This window comes from Natator depressus, chromosome 8 (assembly GCF_965152275.1).
Source record: "Natator depressus isolate rNatDep1 chromosome 8, rNatDep2.hap1, whole genome shotgun sequence".
NCBI classification, from domain to species: domain Eukaryota; kingdom Metazoa; phylum Chordata; order Testudines; family Cheloniidae; genus Natator; species Natator depressus.
In genome coordinates, this window is record NC_134241.1 from 65,571,045 (window position 1) to 65,592,329 (window position 21,285).

At 45.2% G+C, this 21,285-nt stretch overlaps 1 protein-coding gene across 2 annotated transcripts in view; it reads right to left on the reverse strand.

Annotated features, from left to right (window-relative positions):
* EEIG2 (EEIG family member 2) overlaps positions 1–12,117 on the reverse strand; it is a 39,240-nt gene extending 27,123 nt beyond the window's left edge. Inside the window, exon 1 of one of the 2 annotated variants that reach the window (XM_074961220.1) lies at positions 11,955–12,117. In XM_074961220.1, the coding sequence (XP_074817321.1) occupies positions 11,955–12,106 (152 nt within the window). In that variant the 5' untranslated portion in view covers positions 12,107–12,117. The remainder of the gene's footprint in view (positions 1–11,954) is intronic. The other variant, XM_074961221.1, reaches the window with a different exon arrangement.
* Between the last annotated feature and the right edge of the window lie 9,168 nt (positions 12,118–21,285).

Consider the following 21,285-nt stretch of genomic DNA (forward strand, 5'->3'; position numbering starts at 1 on the left):
GTCTTCCTCAATGGTCAATGCCTGCAGCATGATCCAAACCATAGGCATGCGCACGGGGTGTGCCCAGGCACACCCTAATGCCCTGAGCTCCAGCTGGGAAGGCTGCTCCTCCCCCTCGCCCAATGGAGGCTCGGGGGGGGGGGCAGTGGGAGGAGGATGCAGCAGTTGCAGGCAGTGATGGCAGCAGAGCCGTGTTTACATTGCTGCTGTGCTGCTGGCCCCAGCGGCGCGGGGTGAGTGGAGTCGGCCCAGGGGCCCAGCTCCACTAATATTTGGGGCCGGGTGTCCCCACCTGCCGCCCCCCCCCCGCAGCTCCCCCAGCCCCCTCTTGCTACCCCCACACACCTCCCCGGGCCCTGGAACAGAGCATCCCTGCCTCTTCCATGCAGCTCCATGCTGCCTCCCTGCAGCAACTGCTGCCGCAGGGTCCTAGTACCCCCGAGCTCCACTGCCAGGGCACACTGACTGCCAGGGCCTGTCCTTCCACCTCAGACCCTTCCCTTTTCCGGCGGGACCCTCCACCAGCACAGGGGGCCCCCCGCCCGCAGTCACCGCTCCTGCCCCATGCTGGACAAGGAGGCAGCCCCATCCTTCACCCGCAGTGAGGCTACAGTCAGGGGCAAGAGCAGGGGAGGAGGTGCACACAGCACCCCCTGGCACCAACCACAGGGGGAAAGTGAGGGAGATTCCTGGACCCGAGAGGGGCCCTAGGAGCACATGCAGTGACAGTGGTGGGGGTGAGTGTGCTGCGGGGGGAGGGCAAAAAAAGGGGGGCTCCTCCCCCAGAGCTCGCTGCTGCCGGAAGGAAAAGGGCTGGGGGGAGTCCTCCTCTCTGGCCCCTGTCCCAGAGCAGCCTGCCTACACCCTAAACTCCTGCCCAACCCCAGAGCCCACACCCCCAGCCAGAGCTTTCACCCCCCCAGCACCCCTTCAACCCTCTACCCCAGCCCTGAGCTCCTCCAACACCCCAAACACCTTATCCCCAGTCCCAGCCAGAGCCTTCCTCCCCCTGCACTCCAACCCTCTGCCTTAGCCCTGAGCCTAACACCCCAAACCCCCCAGCCCCAGAGTCCTCACCCCCACACTCCTACTCTTACCCTGAGCCCCTCCCACACCCCACACCTCTCATTCCCAGCCCCAGACAGAGCCCTCACCCCTTACACCCCTACTCTCACCCTGAGCCCCTCCCATACCCAAATCCCTCACCTGCAGCCACATCCCACAGCCCTCACCTCTGCACCCCCTCCCATCTCCAAACTCCCTCCCAGAGCCTGCACCCCAATCCCCTGCCCCAGCCTAGGGCCTGCACTCCAGACCTCTGCCTCCCAGAGCCTTGGGCAGGTGGGAGGTGGAGTTTGTTGGGGTGGAGTTTGGGCGGTGGCAGGTTCTGGGCACCACCAAAATTTCTACAAACCTGCCACCCCTGGTGACAGGGTCCCCCCCTCCCGCCCATGCAGGATGTATCTGTTGCCTGTACGAACTTCCACAGCAGCTATACAAAGTTGTTGTAATTGTGTCACACAGCGAACCCCATGCTGCTACCATGACCCTTCTTGGCCCCCCGCCCACCCAGGCCCGCCTAGCCAATCGCCGCCTCCCCAGCGCTATATGTGACCTTTGTTGACTTACATCAGTCATAGCGCTCTTCCAGCGCTGCGCTCCAGCTTGGTTGGCACTCTTTGTACCTGCCCCGTGAGTGCCATCACGTCATTGGTCAAGGGGATGTCCAGGGGGTGTGTCATAACCATACAGCTAAGGGTAGCCTAGAATTCCTCCTTATCTGTATGGGGTTAAGAAGCTCAGATAACCTGGTTGGCACCTGAACAAAGGGACTAATGGGGAAAGAAGATACTTTCAAATCTTTGGGGGGAGGAGGGGGAAAAAAGGCTTTGTGGTGTGTTCTCTGGGAAAAGCAGAGAAGCATCAGGTCAAAAAAACTCCTCCTATAAACCATCTTGTACAAGTCTCTGATATTACAAAAAAAAAAAGTAAGTAAATAAGGCAAGGCGCATTTACTTTTGTTGTCATCTTGTGAATTTTCCCTTTGCTAGAGTGAGGTTTATCCTGGTTTTTTGTAACTTTAAAGTTTTGCCTAGAGGGGAATCCTCTGTGTTTTGAATCTGATTACCCTGTAAAGTATTTACCATCCTGATTTTACAGGAGGTGATTCTTTTACCTTTTCTTTAAATAAAATGCTTCTTTTAAGAAGCAGACTGATTTTTCCATTGTTCCAAGACCCAGGGGTTTGGGTCTTTGATCAGTTTGTAACCAATTGGTTAGGATATTGTTCTCAAGCCTCCCCAGGAAAGGGGATGTAAGGGCTTGGGGGGATTGCTGGGGGAAAAGGAACTCCAGGTTCTTTTTCCCTGGTTCTTTGTTAAAAGCATGTGATGGTGGCAGAATTACTTAAATCCAAGGTACAAGAGAGAATTTGTGCCTGGGGAGTTTTTAACCTAAGCTGGTAGAATAAACTTAGGGGGTCTTTCATGCAGGTCCCCACATCTGTACCCTAGAGTTCAGAGTGGGGAGAGAACCATGACAGGGTGAGATTTGGTGGGGACTCTGTTCTGAGCAGCGGTTTGGTAAGGGGGCTGGGCCGGTTGGATATGGGCCAGAGAGTCTATGGGGCAGTCAGGGGATGGGGAATGGGGGCGTTGGATAGAGCGCGGGAGTCCCAGGGGGCCTGTCAGGGGGCAGGGGTGTGGCTAGGGGGCGGGGCAGTCGGGAGAGGGGGGTTGTCTCTGGAGGGAGCGGTCAGGGGACAAGGAGCAGGGGGTTGGATGCATCGGAGGTTCTGGAGGGGCCTATCAGGGCGAGGGTGTGGAGAGGGGTCGGGGAAGGCAGGGAGCAGGAAGAGTTGGATGGGTGGGGAGTTCTGGGGGTCCTGTCAGGGGGCAGGGAGCGGTTGGATAGGCATGGGAGTCCCAGGGGTCTGTCTGGGGGCGGGAGTGTGGATAAGGGTCAGGGCAGTCAGGGGACATGTAGGGCATAGAGTCCTAGGGAGGCAGTTACAGTGGGGGGGGAGTGTCTCAGGAGGGGGGCAGTCAGGGGACAAGGAGCAGGGAGGCTTAGATAAGGGGTGGGGTCCTGCGGGGACAGTTAGGGGCAGGGTCCCAGGAGGGGGACAAGGAGCAGGGGGGTTGGGAGTTCTGAGGGGGGCAGTCAGGGGGCAGGACTCCCTGGGCGCACACCCTAATGAAATGTGCTGTGCACGCCTATGATCCAAACCCAGTTTACATCAGTGTGACTGGATAGATCATTAACATATCACAACCACTTGAGGAAGACAGCAACCGAAGTCAGCACTCGGAACAACCTGCTCAGAAAGTTGGCCAGTTCAACCTGGGGTGAAAGCACCCGGATGCTTAGATCATCAGCCCTTGCCCTCTGCTATTCAACAGCGGATTACTGTGCTCCTGTCTCGTCTCACTCGAGGTTGGTTGACGTAGAGCTTAACAAAACTATGTGTATTGTTACTCTGACTTTAGCCATGGCAACAAAGGTGCCTGTATCGATACTTAGCAACATAGCACTGCCCCATATTCACCACGAAAAGGTCTCTGTCACGCTGCTTGCCAAGATCCGTGAGAATAGCAACCTGCCGTTGTACGCAGACCTCTTCGACCAGGTATGGGGCTAATTATAAATATTTGCACTGTAAAAAAGATACATCTACAATCTACAAGTCAAAGCATGAAGGGGCATAGGAACGTTTAGCTTATCTGACATGTAAATACCTTGCAACACCAGCTACAACAGTGCCATTCGACTGCCCCCTCTCACTTTCAGGTGACATTGTAAGTAAGAAGTGGTCAGCACTATCTCCTGTAAATGTAAACAAACTTGTTTGTCTTAGCAATTGGCTGAACAAGAAGTAGGACTGAGTGGACTTGCAGACTCTAAAATTTTACATTTTGTTTGTTTTTGAGGGAAGTTATGTGAAAAAAAAAATCTACATTTTTAAGTTGCACTTTCATGATAAAGAGATCACCTCATACAAGTACTGTATGTAGTGCAAATTTAAAAATACTATTTTTATCTTTTAGTGCAAATATTTGTAATTAAAATATAAAGTGAGTACTGTACACTTCGTATTCTGTGTTCTAATCAAAATATACACTGTATTTGAAAATGTGGAAAAACATCCAAAAATATTGAATACATTTAAATTGGTATTCTATTATTGTTTAACAGTGTAATTAAAACTGCGATTAATCATGATTAATAATTTTTAAAATCTAGTTAAACGATTAACTCAAAACAAATTGAGTTAACTGTGATTAATTGACAGCTCTAGTTGCCAGACTTTTAAGTTGTTTGTTATAAAAGGATGGAGTAAAGGTGCCATATCAATTGCACATATGTATCATTAAACTGATGATTTTACAAGGTTTAAAGGCTACAAAAATGTGGATTCCCACCATAAGGGATTTACAAAAAGCACCATTTATTTCCCTCAGATAGTTACACCTATCCATTTCAGAAAACCACTAACATTCCATTACACTCCAGTAACAAGATAATCAAAACAAACAAACCAAAAAAAAAACCCTTATCCTAGTATATATAGTTTAAAAACAAACAATTTGACTTGAATGGTTCTTACTCCAAGTGTTCCACACAGAAATTTGGGGTATACTGAGTCCCCAGAGAAAATTCATATAGGTGTCAAGAGACAGCAGTACAAAAACAGAGAAAGAATTTGGTATCTGTAGGGTTATGGGGAGAGAAGTGGGGAGGCAACATCCAGAGCAGTTTATGTACATAGGGATGTCCCTTGTATCCTCCTGAGAGATCATGATGAAACATTCCTAGAGATAGTCTGCAATCCTTTCGTGACTGTTTTTAGGGATGGCTGCCTTACTTCTTCCTCCATGATAGAATGGGACTGGAACAAATTGGAGGAGAGGAGGTAGAAGGGGTGAAGGATGGTGGGAACTAACAGAAGAGTCTGTGCCTACTAGAGAATTATTCAAAGCCCTGGAGAGGAGCAAACCCAAGATTCCCCGAGTCTCACCATTTCACTGTTGTCAACAAATAACTGAAACCAGGAGGTATAGTGCATCTCTCATCCTGCTGTACTGCTGGTCCACACAGAATATAACAATCTATGACTGCTAGCTCAAGTGGTCCATGCAGTGGATTTAAAGTTTTCTACCCTGCTGATGAACCATCTGGATGTCAATATGATGCTACAGGATTAAATTTTTTTGTTTGCTTTTTTAAAGACGTAGGAAATTGCACATAAGAAAGCTACATTAAAAGATTATTAAATGATAGAATTAAAATGGCCTGTGCAATCTTAATCCAGCTCTCTTGTGCATAAGTATTATGATAATCTTTAATTACGTGATAACATATTATTTTTTCCATTCAGTGCAGTGGATGGACCTAATCTGGAGATAAATCAAGGTTATGCAGTGAAGAAGACTGTTGTCTGTAGGACTCCTGTTTCATTTGTTGCAGAAACTGGAAGATGTGTAGTCAAGGAGGCAGGCGACTGCAGAAAGAGAATTGAGGACTTGTGGTTACAGCAATTGAATGCTGCCCTGGAGAACTGGATTCTATTCCTGCTTCTGCCACAGAGTTCCTATATGATGCTATGCAAATCACTTAACCCAAAACTGTTCACAGGTCATAACTAATTATGTAAAAAGAAAAGGAGGACTTGTGGCACCTTAGAGACTAACAAATTTATTTGAGCATAAGCTTTCGTGAGCTACAGCTCACTTCATCGGATGCATTCAGTGGAAAATACAGTGGGGAGATTTATATACACAGAGAACATGAAACAATGGGTGTTACCATACACACTGTAAAGAGAGTGATCAGGTAAGGTGAGCTATTACCAGCAGGAGAGCGGGGCGGGTGGGAGGGAACCTTTTGTAGTGATAATCAAGGTGGGCCATTTCCAGCAGTTGACAAGAATGTCTGAGGAACGGGGGGGGGGGGGGGGGGGGTGCGCGCGCCAGGAATAAACATGGGGAAATAGTTTTACTTTGTGTAATGACCCATCCACTCCCAGTCTTTATTCAAGCCTAGGTTAATTGTATCAAGTTTGCAAATGTGTGGTTGCTGGTATTTGCTTCAGGTTGGGGGGCTGTATGTAAGCAAGGACTGGCCTGTCTCCGTTGGAGAACACTTCAAATCTCTTTGGTCACTCAATTACAGACCTAAAAGTGGCAATTCTTCAACAAAGAAACTTCAGAAACAGACTCCAAGGAGAGACTGCTGAATTGGAATTAATTTGTGAACTGGATACAATTAACTTAGGCTTGGATCCCTGGTCTCTGGAGGGGAGTCTGGGCTCTGGACGGGGGCCTGCAGCTGGGCTTTGGAGAAGGAGAGGGTGCAGGTATATTGGCTGGAGGGAGACCCGCAGCTGGGCTCTGGGGGGAGGGGTTGTGGGTGACTGGCCCCCCAGCTGGGCTCTGTGGGGAAAGAGGGCAGAGAAACAGGAACTAGGTTGTCATAGGGGTTTCTTTAACTCTCTACTCCTGGGGGAATGTGTGTGTGTGCGCGCGCGCGCGCATCTGTATTTTTACAGATATACTTGCTGACAGGTATTTTGAAATAAATTACCAAAATAATTGAAACTAGCATGATTATGTAGTGTTAACTTGACAAATTACATTTGCAGAATTTTAAAATATTGTGTACAGAATTTTTAATTTTTTGGCACAGAATGCCCCCAGATATATACAATGAAGAGATAACAGTGCTGAAGAAGAAATATTTTCCAACAGCCTGAACTTTTACCTGACATGTCTATTTTCCCCTTGAGCTCAGTGGGACTACTGACATATGAAAGTGTTTGCAGGATCAGGGATTTAATCAGTCACATAATACAATTTAGCACGACAGTTTGTGGATATAAGACTAGTTGGATCCATTTGGCTTATAACACATATACTTTGTATTTTACGGTCACATTTTGCTGACAAATGTAGATGCTATCTTAAGATGTTGATATATATTTGGCTCTTTTGTAATCTCATGTTTGAAGAAATAAGTGTTGGGAAGGAAGTGAAAGGCATTTATAAAGCTGTTTTACTGTTCTTAAAAGGGAAGATTTCCAAAGACACAGATGGCAGTTAAGCACCCAGTCATTGGGAATGGAGCACCTAACCCCATTAAGTTTCTCCCAAAGCAATTATGTTACCAGACATTGGGTGAACACTAAAAAAAAAAAGCTGCATAGGAGACAACATGGCTAATTTATCACACATTTGGAAAATTTTGTATATCATTCCCTGAAACATTTAACAGGCTTCCCTGAACATCTTAAAATGCTATAAAGTTAACTACTTTCAGCACAATTACCAATTCTTAAAAAATGCTAGTGCAGTTTGCATTTTATTACATTAAACAATAAATGCAAATAGAAAGACAATGCTCATTTAAAAAATAAAGACTAAGCTAATTTGAAATGTCTGCTGAACACGCTAACCCCTTCATTTTATTGGTACTTGTCACTGTCAGAAACAGGATACTGAGCTAGGTGGGCCATTGGTCTGACCCAGTATGGTAGTTCTTATATTCTTATTGAAAAGATTTGTTGAGTTCATCTCTGTAGGAATAAAGCAATTCATTCTGGAGCCAATAGCACTGACACTCCCTAAATTGGCATAAAAAGGACTATTGCAGAGGAATTCTATACCTTCCTCTACAAGTACAGCAACATATTTGTGATTCATCCAACTCTGCAGGCCAAACTTTTAGAGACCCGCATTCTGGTTTCCTGTAATATGAGCACATAACTTACAGCTCATTACCATTTAAAAACCACACTCCAAAGAGGGGAAAAAAAAAACAAACAAACAAACAAAAAAAAACTGAGGAGGCTCATCCTCTCAGGTCCCAATCTTGCAATTCAGTGCGTACTTGTGGATCCCTGCTCCCACCAGGGAGCCCCACTAAGTTCCTTAAGAGCTGCCCAAGTACATCACATTGCAGGATCAAGACCTAAGGCCCCTCTCTCTGAAAACACTTAGACACATGCTTAACTCACATATGAAAATTAAGAATGTGTGTTTTCAGGATTGGGGCCTCACTTTGACATCACATAGTGATAAGGGTGTGAGGTAAAGGAAGGACAAGGCTTACAACAACATATGCGTCTGTTTGGTTGTAGTCTATTGTCTTTTAACATAAAGAGATTTCCCAGATGATATACTGTACATCAACTAGAGAAAGTGAGTAAGGCTATGTCTGCACTACAGAGACTATAAAAGCATAGCTACGGTGCTGTAACTATGCTGGCAAAATTCCATGGTGTAGATGCTGCCTATCGTGATGGAAGGGGTTTTTCTGTCATTGTAGGAACACCCTTACCCCGAGTGACAGGGTTAGGTCGGCATAGCTATGGCACTCAGGGATGTGGATCATGTACACCTCTGAGTGCCTTAGCTACATCAACCTAAATGTTAAGTGTAGACCAGGCCTAAGGCAGTAGCGTCTGCCTATAACAGTAATGGGATATAAGCACCTAAAGTAATCAGCACATGAAAATTATCATGTTACTGCTAAAGCAAAATCATTCAGCAGTGTGTTAAACAGAAATGAGATGAGAGTAAAGTGTTGCTGGTCTGAAGTCCCTCCTCCCACCAAAAAAAACCCCACCCCAGTTACTTGGGACTACACTTCTGTGTAAGGTTACAGTTGATTCAGAAGTGCATGGTCCAAAACTCCATTTTGGTGGAATTATCTGTGATGCTGACAGACCCGGTGCCAGCTCATGCCAAGGCCCCAGGCCTAACAGAACACTGTTAAATGCATGGGTGGAAACCAGTCTGGTTTACTTGGGGGTTAGTATAGTAAACACAGATATTAGTGTAATAAAAATGTATTTAGACTTTATGGAATGCTAGTAGGAGGCTGCGTTTATGAATCCTACTGATAATCTCTGTATCCATGCTATAAAGGTAATACTTATGTGTGTGCATTCTATAGCTGTAAAATGTATGTTCTGAAACTCTGGAACTCAACTGGGTGGGGTGGGAAATTAAAAAACACACTTTACCTAATACAAAATGCTAGATTCCTACAGAATGTGTCACCTGCTGATCATCAGGAAGGATTACTGAATCCAAATGAGCCACTGTAGAACAAAGACTCTGTCAATTGCTCCACCGCAAAGAGGTTATATGCAGAACTGCTCATCCCATCAGCTTGAACTCTACAGGGGGGGCATAAAAATCCCTTAACAGAAGGAATTGGGGTCTCTTTATGCTATCTGGACTCTGAGGGACAAAGATTCTTAAACATAAGCCAGAGAGCCCTATGCTGCTTGGCATGGATCAGCCCTAATGGATATACAGAGCTGCTTATTATACAGACGCTCCCTGGGTTACGCAAGGCCTGACTTACGCACATTCGCACTTACGGAAAAGGTTCCATAAGCCAGAAATAGGATTTTTGAGTTGCGGAAATGTTTGTGTAACGTATGGGTATACTTTTCTGACGCAGGCAAACTTCAAGTTACGCAAGGCTTTCCAGAACGGAACGATTGTGTAAGTTGGGGGGCATCTGTATAGCTTATATAACCCTTTAAAATCTAAGGCTGTATCTCATTTGTGTGTGTGCATTTCCTGTTTTAACCTTGTAAATAAGGATCTTATTTCTTTTCTTAGTTAATAAATCTTTAGTTAATTTATTACAGGATTGGCTACAGGCACTCTCTTTGATTTGAGATTGGAGTACAATTAACCTGGGGTAAGTGACCTGTCCTTTGGGACTGGAAGTAACCTGAACATTGTGATTTCTGGTGTAAAGTGACCATCTTATCACAGAGTCAAGCTTGCCTGGGTGGCAAGATAGATCGGAATGCCCAAGGGGCCCGTCTGTAACTCCATGTTAAGGCTGTATAGTGCTTGAGGTGTTTACACTTGTTACTGGGCTAGTGAAATCTAAGTACAGAACTCACAAACAGGTTGGGATTTGTGCCCTGCTTCTCAAGAGTCTGCCTGGAGGTTAGTATTCTCACTCAGGAGCCACTCCAGGTAACGTAACTTCATCCTCATAAAATACTTCCATCCACAGAATCAAAACAGATAATTCAGTAAAGTCTGTGACTCACATGTATTGTAATTTAATAACAAGTATTGAATAGCAATAGAATTTTTTTACACTAATTTCTAGCTGTCCAGCCTTGAAAAAAATTCAGCAAGTAATCATTTTGATAATGACATTAAAGCAAAGCTGTAATCCATGATGTGGACAAATAATATATTGGGGTTGAATATTTATTCTCTCAAGAATTTACTGAACAAGTTGACAAGCCAAAATAGAAAGTTTATAACTGCCAACACTGCAACTTCCACCTGGTATCTGGAAAGATAAAAATCAAGTTATGTTCCATCTCACATACCGTCAGCAGCAAATAAATATTCTGCAGTCAGAACTGAGCTGACAGTTTTGTTGCTGACGTATGAGGCAAAAAGGAATCCAGCTGTCTTTCCATTAATGGACACTGCTGACTGCAACCATGTGTTGCACTAACTGGGTTGCAAGGGCCTGAATATTCTTATTTCCACTCTTTTACATAAAACTGTCCTTCCTTTCTAGTCATATTATGTTATATAATATATCAATTTCACTGACAAGAGAACACAAGTCAGAATTTAGTTTAAAAAAGTCTGCACAGGAAAAAACAGTACATAGTCACGTTACGTTAGGCGCTAATTTTCTTGGCTTCTGTCTACAATATTTCTGCAGACAGACTTCCATATTCTTATTAACATTCTTGTTGATCGATATGGAAGAGACTGAAGAAAAAAAACAACCCACTAATGTGACTACAGTAAATAAGTCTACATTCCTGTGAGCTTTTAAAGTCAATACAACTTTGCCCTTACTGGAGAGTCCATGCTTTAGAACAGCATGACTCTTATTTAGAGAGACAGTGTGTCTCTGTATGTGGGTACACTATTACTTTCTAACCGAGGAAATAAACAGAAATTTGCGGAAGCATGTATGGCAAATCACTTTATCTAGCTGAAGCCTATCCAAGCCTTTATCTAGCTGAAGCCTATTCTAGCTTCTTCCAAGCTGTTGCATCACCCTAAATGCCATGTCTATATGAGAAGAGATGCTCTAAAACCCACTGCAAAATGCCAGCAAAACTTGCAAGAAACATTTTTTTAAAAGCTTCAGGGACAGTCACCTCACTTCCGAGTCATCTAATCTTTCTGTAGTGGTTCACTAATCGCCATTTCAAAATGGGTAATCCAATCATAAGCAATAAATAATTTAAGAGCAAGTCCACAATGACGAAGCTCCAACGGTAAAGTGCCGCTGTCACCTTTGCGCAAGGAAAGTAGTATAGTGCATGCTTAAGTTTAGTACTTTGCCCTGTACACCCCCATAACCCAGCCAACACGCACAGTAATCAGTAGAGCCCTGAAAATCCGCGGATAAGCGGATCGCCGATAGGATGCGGTATCCGCGCAGCACTCTAGTAATCACCAAGTATATTCAATAAAAGGCTCAACTGCTTGCTCTTCCGTTTTTCTAAGTTCAGAAGCTTGCTAAGAACAAACAGAAAGCCACTATGAGATGGATGAAATTGTTACCTTCTTGGCAAACGTACAGTTACCATGATGCATGCACTGGAGATAAAGCAGCAAAGTGACAACTAGTAAGTGATGTACTTACAGCGCGGGCTGGTGGGTGAAGGGGGTTATAAGCTTTTAATTCTGAGCAGAGGATACTGCTTTTATCGCAAGGCTACAGCGACAGAGGGCTGCCAGGCTGCTGGGGCCGGCATCTGAGGCGCAAGGCTATTTGGAGGCAAAAGGGCTGCACCGCGGCGGGTTTGCAAGGCGCTCCGGAGCAAGGCAGCTGCACCGGTCTCTGTGGCGGGGACGGGCTTTCATGCCGACGGGGGAGGTCTGCATGCACCGCTCGCTTGACTCGTGCCAGGGGCCGGGGCGCGCAGGGGGCCAGGCACCTACCGGGAGGACTCCCCGCTGAAGCTGCCGCCGTCCAGCAGCCGCACCTTGCAGAAGAGGATGCCGTTGACGAAGGGCACGGAGGAGAGCTCGTCCAGCTCCAGCTCCACGCGGAACTTGAACTTCTTCTTCTTCACCATCATCATGAAGGCCATGGGCGGGGGCCGGGGAGCCGCCGGGCGGGCCCTCAGCGCCTCGCCCCGGCCAGCCGCCGCCCGCCTGCCGCGCTCATGGCTGCTGGGACGGGCACGCCCGCCCCCTGCCCACGGTGCTGCCTACCCGGCTCCCAACGGCGCCTCCTACTGCCGCCCGCCCGACCCGCTTACATGGCAGCCACCGCCTCCCTTTCAAACCAACCCGCCTCCGCTGTCCGAGGGGAGGGGGCAGCGCCGCGCTGAGCCCCAGCCAGGGCTGCAAAGCCCGGCCCTGCCACCGAGCCGCTAGCCGCGCGGCCGCCGAGCGAGGCTCCCTTGGCGGGCGGGCGCCCCCAGCGGCCCCGGCCCGCCGCGCAGCCAGCCGAGAGGAGGAGGGAGAAAGAGAGCGGGAGGGCGCCTCAACGCACGAAACACACGGCGGGGTGCGGGGCGGAGGGAAGCGCTGGAGGCGGTGGCTGAACCGCCCGAGCGTGCCGCGCTGGCCCGGGGCCGGCGGCGGGGTCCCCAGACTGAGTCCAGCGCTCCGCCTGCGGCTGCCCCCCTGCGTCCTCAGCTCCCTGCTGTGCGCGGCGCTAACACCTGAAGCCCTGCCTGGGGGCACCTGCCGCGGGGGTGTGCGGTCAACGAAATCTTCAATCCACAGAAAACCTTCCCCGCCCCTGCAGAGCCCCCGTGATCGCTTCATGTATCCAATGGAAAGCATAGGGTGTGGGTGTGCGTGGGGGGGGGGTGTTTATCTACCCCTTAAAGTGCTGACAGCTGCTTGACCTAGCACAGGGGTTCTCAAACTGGGGGCTGGGACCCCTCAGGTGGTCACGAGGTTATTACATGGGCGGTCGTGAGCTGTCAGCCTGCACCCCAAACCCTGCTTTGCTTCCAGCATTTATAATGGTGTTAAATATATAAACAAATGTTTTTAATTTATGGGGGGGGCATCACACTCAGAGGCTTGCGATGTGAAAAGGGTCACCCGTACAAAAGTTTGAGAACTACTGACCTAGCATGCAGAGGTGAAAGTAAGCCAGTACGCCGTGTCAGAACCGACCAGCTTCCCCAGGTTGGCGCTTTAAAGGTTTCAGGGCTCCCCACAGCAGCTGGAGCCCCGGGCCCTTTAAAGCACCACCAGAGCCCTGTTGCCAGAGCCCCTGGGGTAGTGGTGGCAGGGCTTGGATGGTGATTTAAAGGGCCAGGGGCTATGCTGCTGCTGGGAGTCCTGGGATAGGTTATCACATCAGCCACACTATCAGAGACTCATGCACCTGCACATCTACCAATGTGATATGTCATTATGTGCCACCAATGCTCCTCTGCCATGTACATTGGCCAAACCTGACAGTCTCTACACAAAAGAATAAATGGACACAAATCAGACATGAAGAATTACAACATTCAAAAACCAGGTGGAGAACACTTCAACCTCCATGGACACTCAAATACAGACCTAAAAGTCGCAATTATTCAACAAAAAACTTCAAAAACAGACTCCAATGAGAAACAGCAGAACTAAAATTAATCTGCAAACTGAATACCATTAAATTAGGCTTGAATAAACACTGGGAGTGGATGAGTCATTACACTAACTAAAAACTATTTCCCCATGCTAATTTTCCCCCTACTGTTACTCACATCTTCTTGTCAGCTGTTTGAAATGGGCCATCCTAATTATCACTACAAAAGTTTTTTTTTCTCCTGCTGATAATAGCCCATCTTAATCAATTGGTCTCGTTAGAGCTGGTAGGGCAACCCACATTTTTTCATGTTCTCTGTATATATATATATATATATATATATTGTATTTTCCACTACATGCATCCGATGAAGTGGGCTGTATTTTCCACTACATGCATCTGATGAAGTGGGCTTTAGCCCACAAAAGCTTATGCTCAAATAAATGTGTTAGTCTCTAAGGTGCCACAAGTACTCCTTGTTCTTTCCACATAGACAACATTGGTGTTTCCAAATGCAGGCCACCATCCTACAAAGGCTATGCTTGCACTTTATGCCTGGGAGTAGACCCACTGAAGTCTTATTTAACATGGTCCCACCACTCAGCAGAGTTGACCAGCTGTGGAGGAAGCAGCAGGTTGTATCCCTTTCAGTAGCATAAAGCATGCTGCTATGTGCTGGTGATCTTTCAGTGTTTCCCAGGGCATTTTGTTGGTGTGGTGCAGCTCACTGACCCCACCACAGAAACAAAGCCCATTATTTTCCTAATGGTGACAATTCTTAAATGTAATATTCTGTAGAAGTTATAGAAAAATAAAACAGATTTGAGTTCAGTTAAAGCAGCGTTTCCCAAACTGTGTTCTGAGGAACACTGGTGTTCCACACGATGTGAATAGGTGTTCCGTGAAAGAAGCTAGAATTTAATTTTGACTCTTACACTTGATTTTTGTACTACTTTATAGGCGCTTTCCAGTTAGAAATTGTTAGTTCAAGTTATTCTAAATTTGTATTTTTGCTTTGTTTTATAAAATAAAATATATTTGAGCATAAGTAACGTAATTCTTTATTTGAAAAAACAAACCACTACAAAATAATATCATAAGTGTTCCGTAAAAGGCTAAGAAGTGTTCCGTGGCCAAAAACGTTTGGGAAACGCTGAGTTAGGGGGTTTCATTGTTCACAATTTTACTTTATTCTTGTGAGCAGATTAGCAGTTGAAACTTCAACTCTGAAACATCTAAACTCCTTGGAGCCCTAGGTTCAAATCTTGGCAGAGTCCAGTTCTTTATCTTTCTATAGCACCTTACTCTGTGTAAGGCTGGCACTTTACAACTACATATATTTTTGCCCCAATTTCTGACCCCTATATCCCTTTCTGACTCTACCACCTATCTTCCTGCAGTAAGTTACCAGTAACACATATCCAGGGCTTTGCTGGTTGGCTTCTCAGTGAAAGGGAAATCAGTGACATTTGAGTCTAGGTATAAGCTACGTAACTTGTTTTGATCACACATATACATCGGTCCTTGCACAAAGGGAATTGTACAACACAGCATTTTTTCCTAAGACTGAACATTTGCTCACTAGGAAGAACAACTTGTAAGATGGTGTAACACCACCATTTGGTGACACCTGCTGTAATATGTTATGCTGAACAAAACCTAGTTGAAGCTAGTGGGTGTAATATCAGCCAGGATAAATGTATAAAGCAATTGAGCCCCTTTATGAAATAGAGAGCTGGAACAATAGGAGCCTCTGCCACAAACTCAGGCCACATGTAAGGGTAGAGTAGAAATTGAGCCAGGGAGACCAAAGAGTTTACCAAGAGTCCGGTAACAAATACAGGAGTGATAGATTGATAGGACTGGAGCTGTGTGTGTGTGTGTGTGAAAATCATCCCAAACTCAGTGAAAGCAGTAGAGAGCCATGGGCAGCCAGAGGAGGTATAGTGTAACCCTGAGACAAAAGTTAGAGTGCTGTTGGGTAAAGTGTTGGCTGGAAAGATGTTTGGAAGCTATAGGAAGCAGGTTGGCTTACAGAGCAGGGGGACTTTCCTAGTCAGATAGTCTATAGGACAGGGGTTCTCAAACTGGGGGTTGGGACCTCTCAGGGGGTCACAAGGTTATTACATGGGGGGGTCACAAGCTGTCGACCTCCACCCCAAACCCCGCTTTGCCTCCAACATTTATAATGGTGTTAAACACATTAAAAAAGTGTTTTTAATTTATGGGGGGGGGTCCACACTCAGAGGCTTGCTATGTGAAAGGGGTCACCAGTAAAAAAGTTTGAGAATCACTGCTATAGGACAACTGAGTAAAAGCTGCAAGGAGCAGGGAGGCTGTGGTAAGGAAGCACCTGGTATACAGTAAAGAAAGCTGTTGCATTTATGTTGAACGGTTTTATTTCTGAGTTTGCTAAAGATTATTGGTGCAATTGAGAAATGGTGCCTTGAAGAGAGGTCCTGAACAGACTCTGGGTCTGCTGTTTAATTCTTCCTGCGCTGGGGATGAGCAGCCTACACAGGTCAAAAGGTTTCTGTTTAAAAACCATGCAAATTAAGATAAGGAAAATTCTATTGTAATTGAATGATGTACATGTAGGTCTGATGTGAGTAATCTACAATATTGGTAGAACTACAGTATAATTATTTTTTCCCCATATTATAGAATAAGCTTCTTGGGCCTGATGTAAAGCCCACTGAAGTTGATGGAAAATGTCCCCATGACTTCATTAGTCTTTGGATCAAGGCCTAGCATAGCTCAGTAAATCAGCTTCTTTACTGCTAGCATATGTTTATGTTCTCAGATTTGTGACTTGGAGAAAGTGTCTTTCATTTCCTTAGTATAGAGAAGATGGTGAGGTTATATCTTTTATTGGGCCCACTTCTGTTAGTGAAAGAGACAAGCTTTCAAGCTACACAGAGCTCTTTTGCAGGTCTGGAAAAGTGCTGTGTAGCTCAAAAACCTGTCTCTTTAACATATAGAAGTTGGTCCAATAAAAGATATCACCGCACCTGCCTTATCTCTAACATCTTTGGACCAACACTGCAGACATATCCATAGTAGGACCTTAGCCAAAAGACTCAACATTAAAAGTGTCAGAACTATGGATTTCTAGTGTATTTATAAAACCTTTAACTGTGAGGAAATCTCTTAAAATAGCAAGAGAGATCTTTATCTGAAGTAAAGAAAAAGTACTGTAGGCAAAATATAGCAACTTGATCAATATAAATGTACATTTGATTTAAAGCTTCACCTAATAATCTGTAAGAGTCAGAGCTCAACAGTTTTATTTTAGGGAAGCCTTATGAGTGCTTAATATATCGGATGCAATTCAAGCAGGTATTTATTGTGGCTAATCCAGAAAAATGTAATGGCTCCAGAGTCCCACAGTCATATTAGATAGGATTTAAAAAAAAAAAAAAAAAGGCAGGGCGGGGGGGGAAGAAGATAGATCCTCATGCTTCAGGTATAAACCCATCACTAAGTGATGGAGCCAGGAAGAAGTTTCCTCTATAAACAGGCTATTCCATAACTGTCCATGATTCGGTTTCTCACACCTTCCTCTGAAGCATTTAGTACAGTACTAGCAACCGTCAGACAGGATAGCAGACTAGATGAACACTGATGTGATGCAGCATATTAATGCCTATGTTTCTAAGTTTATGCACATTTTGCAAGTCAGAACAGTATTCACATAGTAATGGATTTTAAGTGTACTATTCCCCATAAAAATGAAGTTTAGTTTGAGACAGCTGAAGAAATTGCTAAGAATTAAAAAAAACTGGCTAAGGGACAACCTCACTACATTTAAAGCATGAATGTAAATGTAGAAGTAAAATATGCCTTAATGACTGAACTTCTTAGCTCATTTTAAAGGGTACACTATTAAGCCCCAACCCAGCAAACATTTATGCATGTTTAACTTTAAGCACCTGAGTAATCTCCAAAGTATCAGGACCTTAATGTTTTGCAGTTATTTCTAAAAAGTAAATTGTTTAAGGGTTTAATCTTGCAAGGTTCTAGGTGTCCTCAAACAGTGCTTTGCAAGAGGAACATCCTCTGTATTAGGGACTCCCAAATCCATAAGGGCCTGATCCTGCACAATTTAAGCCTGTGAGAGTTTTGCCATTGACTTTGGTGGGAGCAAGATCAGGTCCACTCAGCATATACCACCATAAACTAAGGATGATATGAATTTTACATTTCAATTTTACTTTTTACCTACTAGTTTGTTTATTTCTATTTTAGCTGGACTGCGATCACTACGTAAGTGAGTAAACCAGGGACTATACTGTGGGACTGATGGCTTTGATAACTGTCTGCCTAGCTCCAGACTGTCCTCTGCTCTGATTGGAATGTGTGAGCTGTAATTTGGTGAGCCTCCACAACAGTATGACTTATTTGTTCAACCAGGCTTTTAATCAATGTTTGTAACAGGGAATGTGTTTCTCTTAACATTTTTTTGGAGACAAAGCACCAGTGAGGTTTGGGGGAGGGTACAATTAATAATTTGTGATTAAATAAAATATTGAGTACAATGGTACTCCCTTTCTGACTCCAATAATGCAATGTACTTTCACTTAAAAAAAAAATACTCCAGTGCCAAGTGTTAGAATGTGAAAACTGGATGGAACTAAACCACAGAATTTAGTGTTTGATAGGGAAATATTTTTGATTTCCCTATTAATAACTTTGGGTAAAATCTTTGCATACTATAATTACCCTCTGTTTTCAGGATAATTACAAAACAAAGCATTTTCAAAGAAACAGACATGACTGACTAACATGGGTCTTGCCTAATGCAGAATTAAGAGATGAGGCCAAATTTAGTCCTGGTGTAAGCAGGCTACAACTTCATGACAGTCAGTGAATTTAGGCTAGGACTGATTTTGGCTCATGGAATAGGCACATTTCATAACTGTTTAAAAAAAAAGTATCAAGAAAGCCTACATATCCAACAAGAGTCATGATACCTGGTGCAGACACGGAATCATAAAATTCAGCTGAGTTGTCTCCCCACCACCAGGCTATTAAAAAAAGCTATATAAGCAGGCTTGTAGTCTTTAGATGAAGAGCTATAAATATACTAAAGTGGGTGGTATTGATGTACTTGAAATTTATTAATTCCCATGGGAGTCACTAATTAAAAGCTTTTACTTTACTAGATTAAATGTGTATTCTGCCAGACTCATATGAAATACATTGTTTTATCCAGTGTTAAAACCCTGTTACATTCAAAACAGCAAGTTAAGCATTTCATAAAATGATAGGTCTAAAAATAAATTATCCTTGGTAAAGGAGTTATTCAAGTTACAGATGCATCTTTTAGTCCAGTTACTCCTTCCTGACAACAGATCTAAACAGGGAGGCACTTCACTGCTTGAGCTTCCCTCTACTTACGCTTTTTCTCTTCCATACGCAACAGAGGACCTTCACCACTGCCGTCTTTGATGGTCTCTTGCTGCAGTCCTATCTTCTTCCCACATTTTGAAAGCTTTCAGTTCTGTTTCTATTGTGTTTCCATGTTATCCTTGGTCTCTCTCATTGCTTCTTGCCTGGAGGTTCCAGTCCATCACCTGTCTTGTTATTTAGACCTTTCCTCCATGTATGCCTGTGCCATCTCCATTTTTGTTCAGTAATTTCCTGTCCTAGCTGTGTTTGGTATCTTCCTCTTCCAGAGTTGATTTTTTTCTGGCCATCTGATATTGAGGATTTGTCTAAGGTAGCTGTTTATGAAAACCTTGAGTTTAGGTAATAAGATTTAAATAAGCCGTCAAGTTTCCGCACCATATAATATAACAATTGTGTTAAATATTCAGAGTTCAGTTTGGAGGGCAAGCTTTCTGTTTCTCCAGATCAGATTTGAGTTACGAAGGCATATCTGGGTTTCATGTCTATGATGTCTTCACCTCTTGTATACTTACAATGCTGCTAAGATATGTGAAATATCAGACCTCTTCTGTGTCAGTCCCAGAAAGTGTTATTGGGATTTCCTGTTGTGTGTTGATTCTCATGGTCTTCTCAGGCAGCCTAGGGCCCTAGAAATCATATAGCCAGCCCTGCACTCAGGAAATGTTTACTATAAGTTAGTTAGTACTGCAAGCTCGGGGGTCATAGGTCTTTGTAGCTTCCATAGGCAGAGCTTATTGCACACCCTGGGGGCTTCTTACATCCCAACATCTTCCTTCAGCCTGTATTACACCTCCCATCCCCTTTTTTCAGGGTGCCAACCACCAATTCTTTGATCTTCCATTAGTTGTAAGAGTGCGGAGGCTATGGCTGTGCTAAAGAGCTGGCAGGAGCTTCACGTGTACTCTATTTCACCCCTTTAGGTTTTCTTATTTCCCACTGAATCAATAGGGATCTATCCTTTGATGTTTAGTCAGTCATTGTTAGGGGTGGAAATGGATTGTATTTATGCCCACTGACTCATTACAAAGTAATTTAGGGAAGTCATTTACACTTTTACCTAGTTAGCGTCTCAGCTGTCCCATCTGTAAAATGGGGACAAAAGGGATATTGGTGATGCTTAGCCCAGTGTTTGTAAAGTGTTTCAGATCCTTCAATTAAAAGTGTAAATTACTACTAAATCAACACAAGCCTGTAACAGTGGGGCATCCACCTCTTGCAAGCACCCCTGGTCAAGTGCATGTACTTGCACCCTCTCAGTTTGTGGTGACCTCTGTCAGTGGTTTCTCAGGTGGGTTTTCAGTGACTCAGCATAGGTGCTGGAACTAGGAGTGCAGCAGCACCAGTGTTCCCTCTAATTTTTTAGATCCATCTGTGGAATTAATTTTGTTATGTGCACCAGTATGGAGGTGGTGTGATGGGGTTGGGGCTGAGGGGTTTGGAGTGGGCTCAACTGGGGCCAAAGGTGAGGTTCAGGGGGTATGAGGGCTCCAGCTAGGGGTACAGCCTCTGGGAGGGGGTCAGGCATGAAGGGATTGGGGTACAGGAAGGGGCTCAGGCAGAGATTGCAGTGCAGGGGGATGAGGGCTCTGGCTGGGGGTGCAGGCTCTGGGAGGGGGCCAGGCTGCCCCAGAGCTGTGGCAGGGAAAGAGGATTCTCCCCACAGAAGCCCTGGCAGGGCAGGGCAAGGGGTGCCTCTCCCCCGGCCATCGCAGCCCTTTATAGCCTGCTGCACAGCCGCGCAGCTTAGAGAGAACTTAGAGCAGCACTCACTGGTTTGAAGTGGTTTCTATTATTTAGAGAGTTTACAGTTTTGTTTAATGGCTTTTAGTCCCCCTGCATAAAAATTGTTCCTGTGCACCTATATGATTCAGCCTTCCAGCCAAGTCTGACACAGTCTATAAATGAAAGACCAGATCTCTTCTGGGTTATACAGTCCTCCAGGGCCCTATCCCAGTACCCCTCTGTTGGTATCTCTGTAGCCTTCCCCAGGCTCAGTCTTTAAATAGTCCTAACTCTAGTATGGGGCCATATACCCAGGGCTTCCACCCTGGTGACCATCTTCCTTAAGCCCTCCTTGGGCTCAGTCTTTAGTCAGTCCCAGCAGCCAGCTAGGAGCTCCTCCTTTGCTCCCCTTAGTCCCTGCCAGCCACACAGTCTCTCTCGTTCCCCAGTCCCTGCAAGCAACTCATCTGTGCACGGTTCTGCTGCTCCACCAGCCACAATCCTCACTACTCCAGCTTCAGACAGCAATTGAGTGACTTTGGCCCTGCACCTCCTTTTATGCGAGTCTGCTGGGCCCTGTGTGGCTGCTCCCTGTAG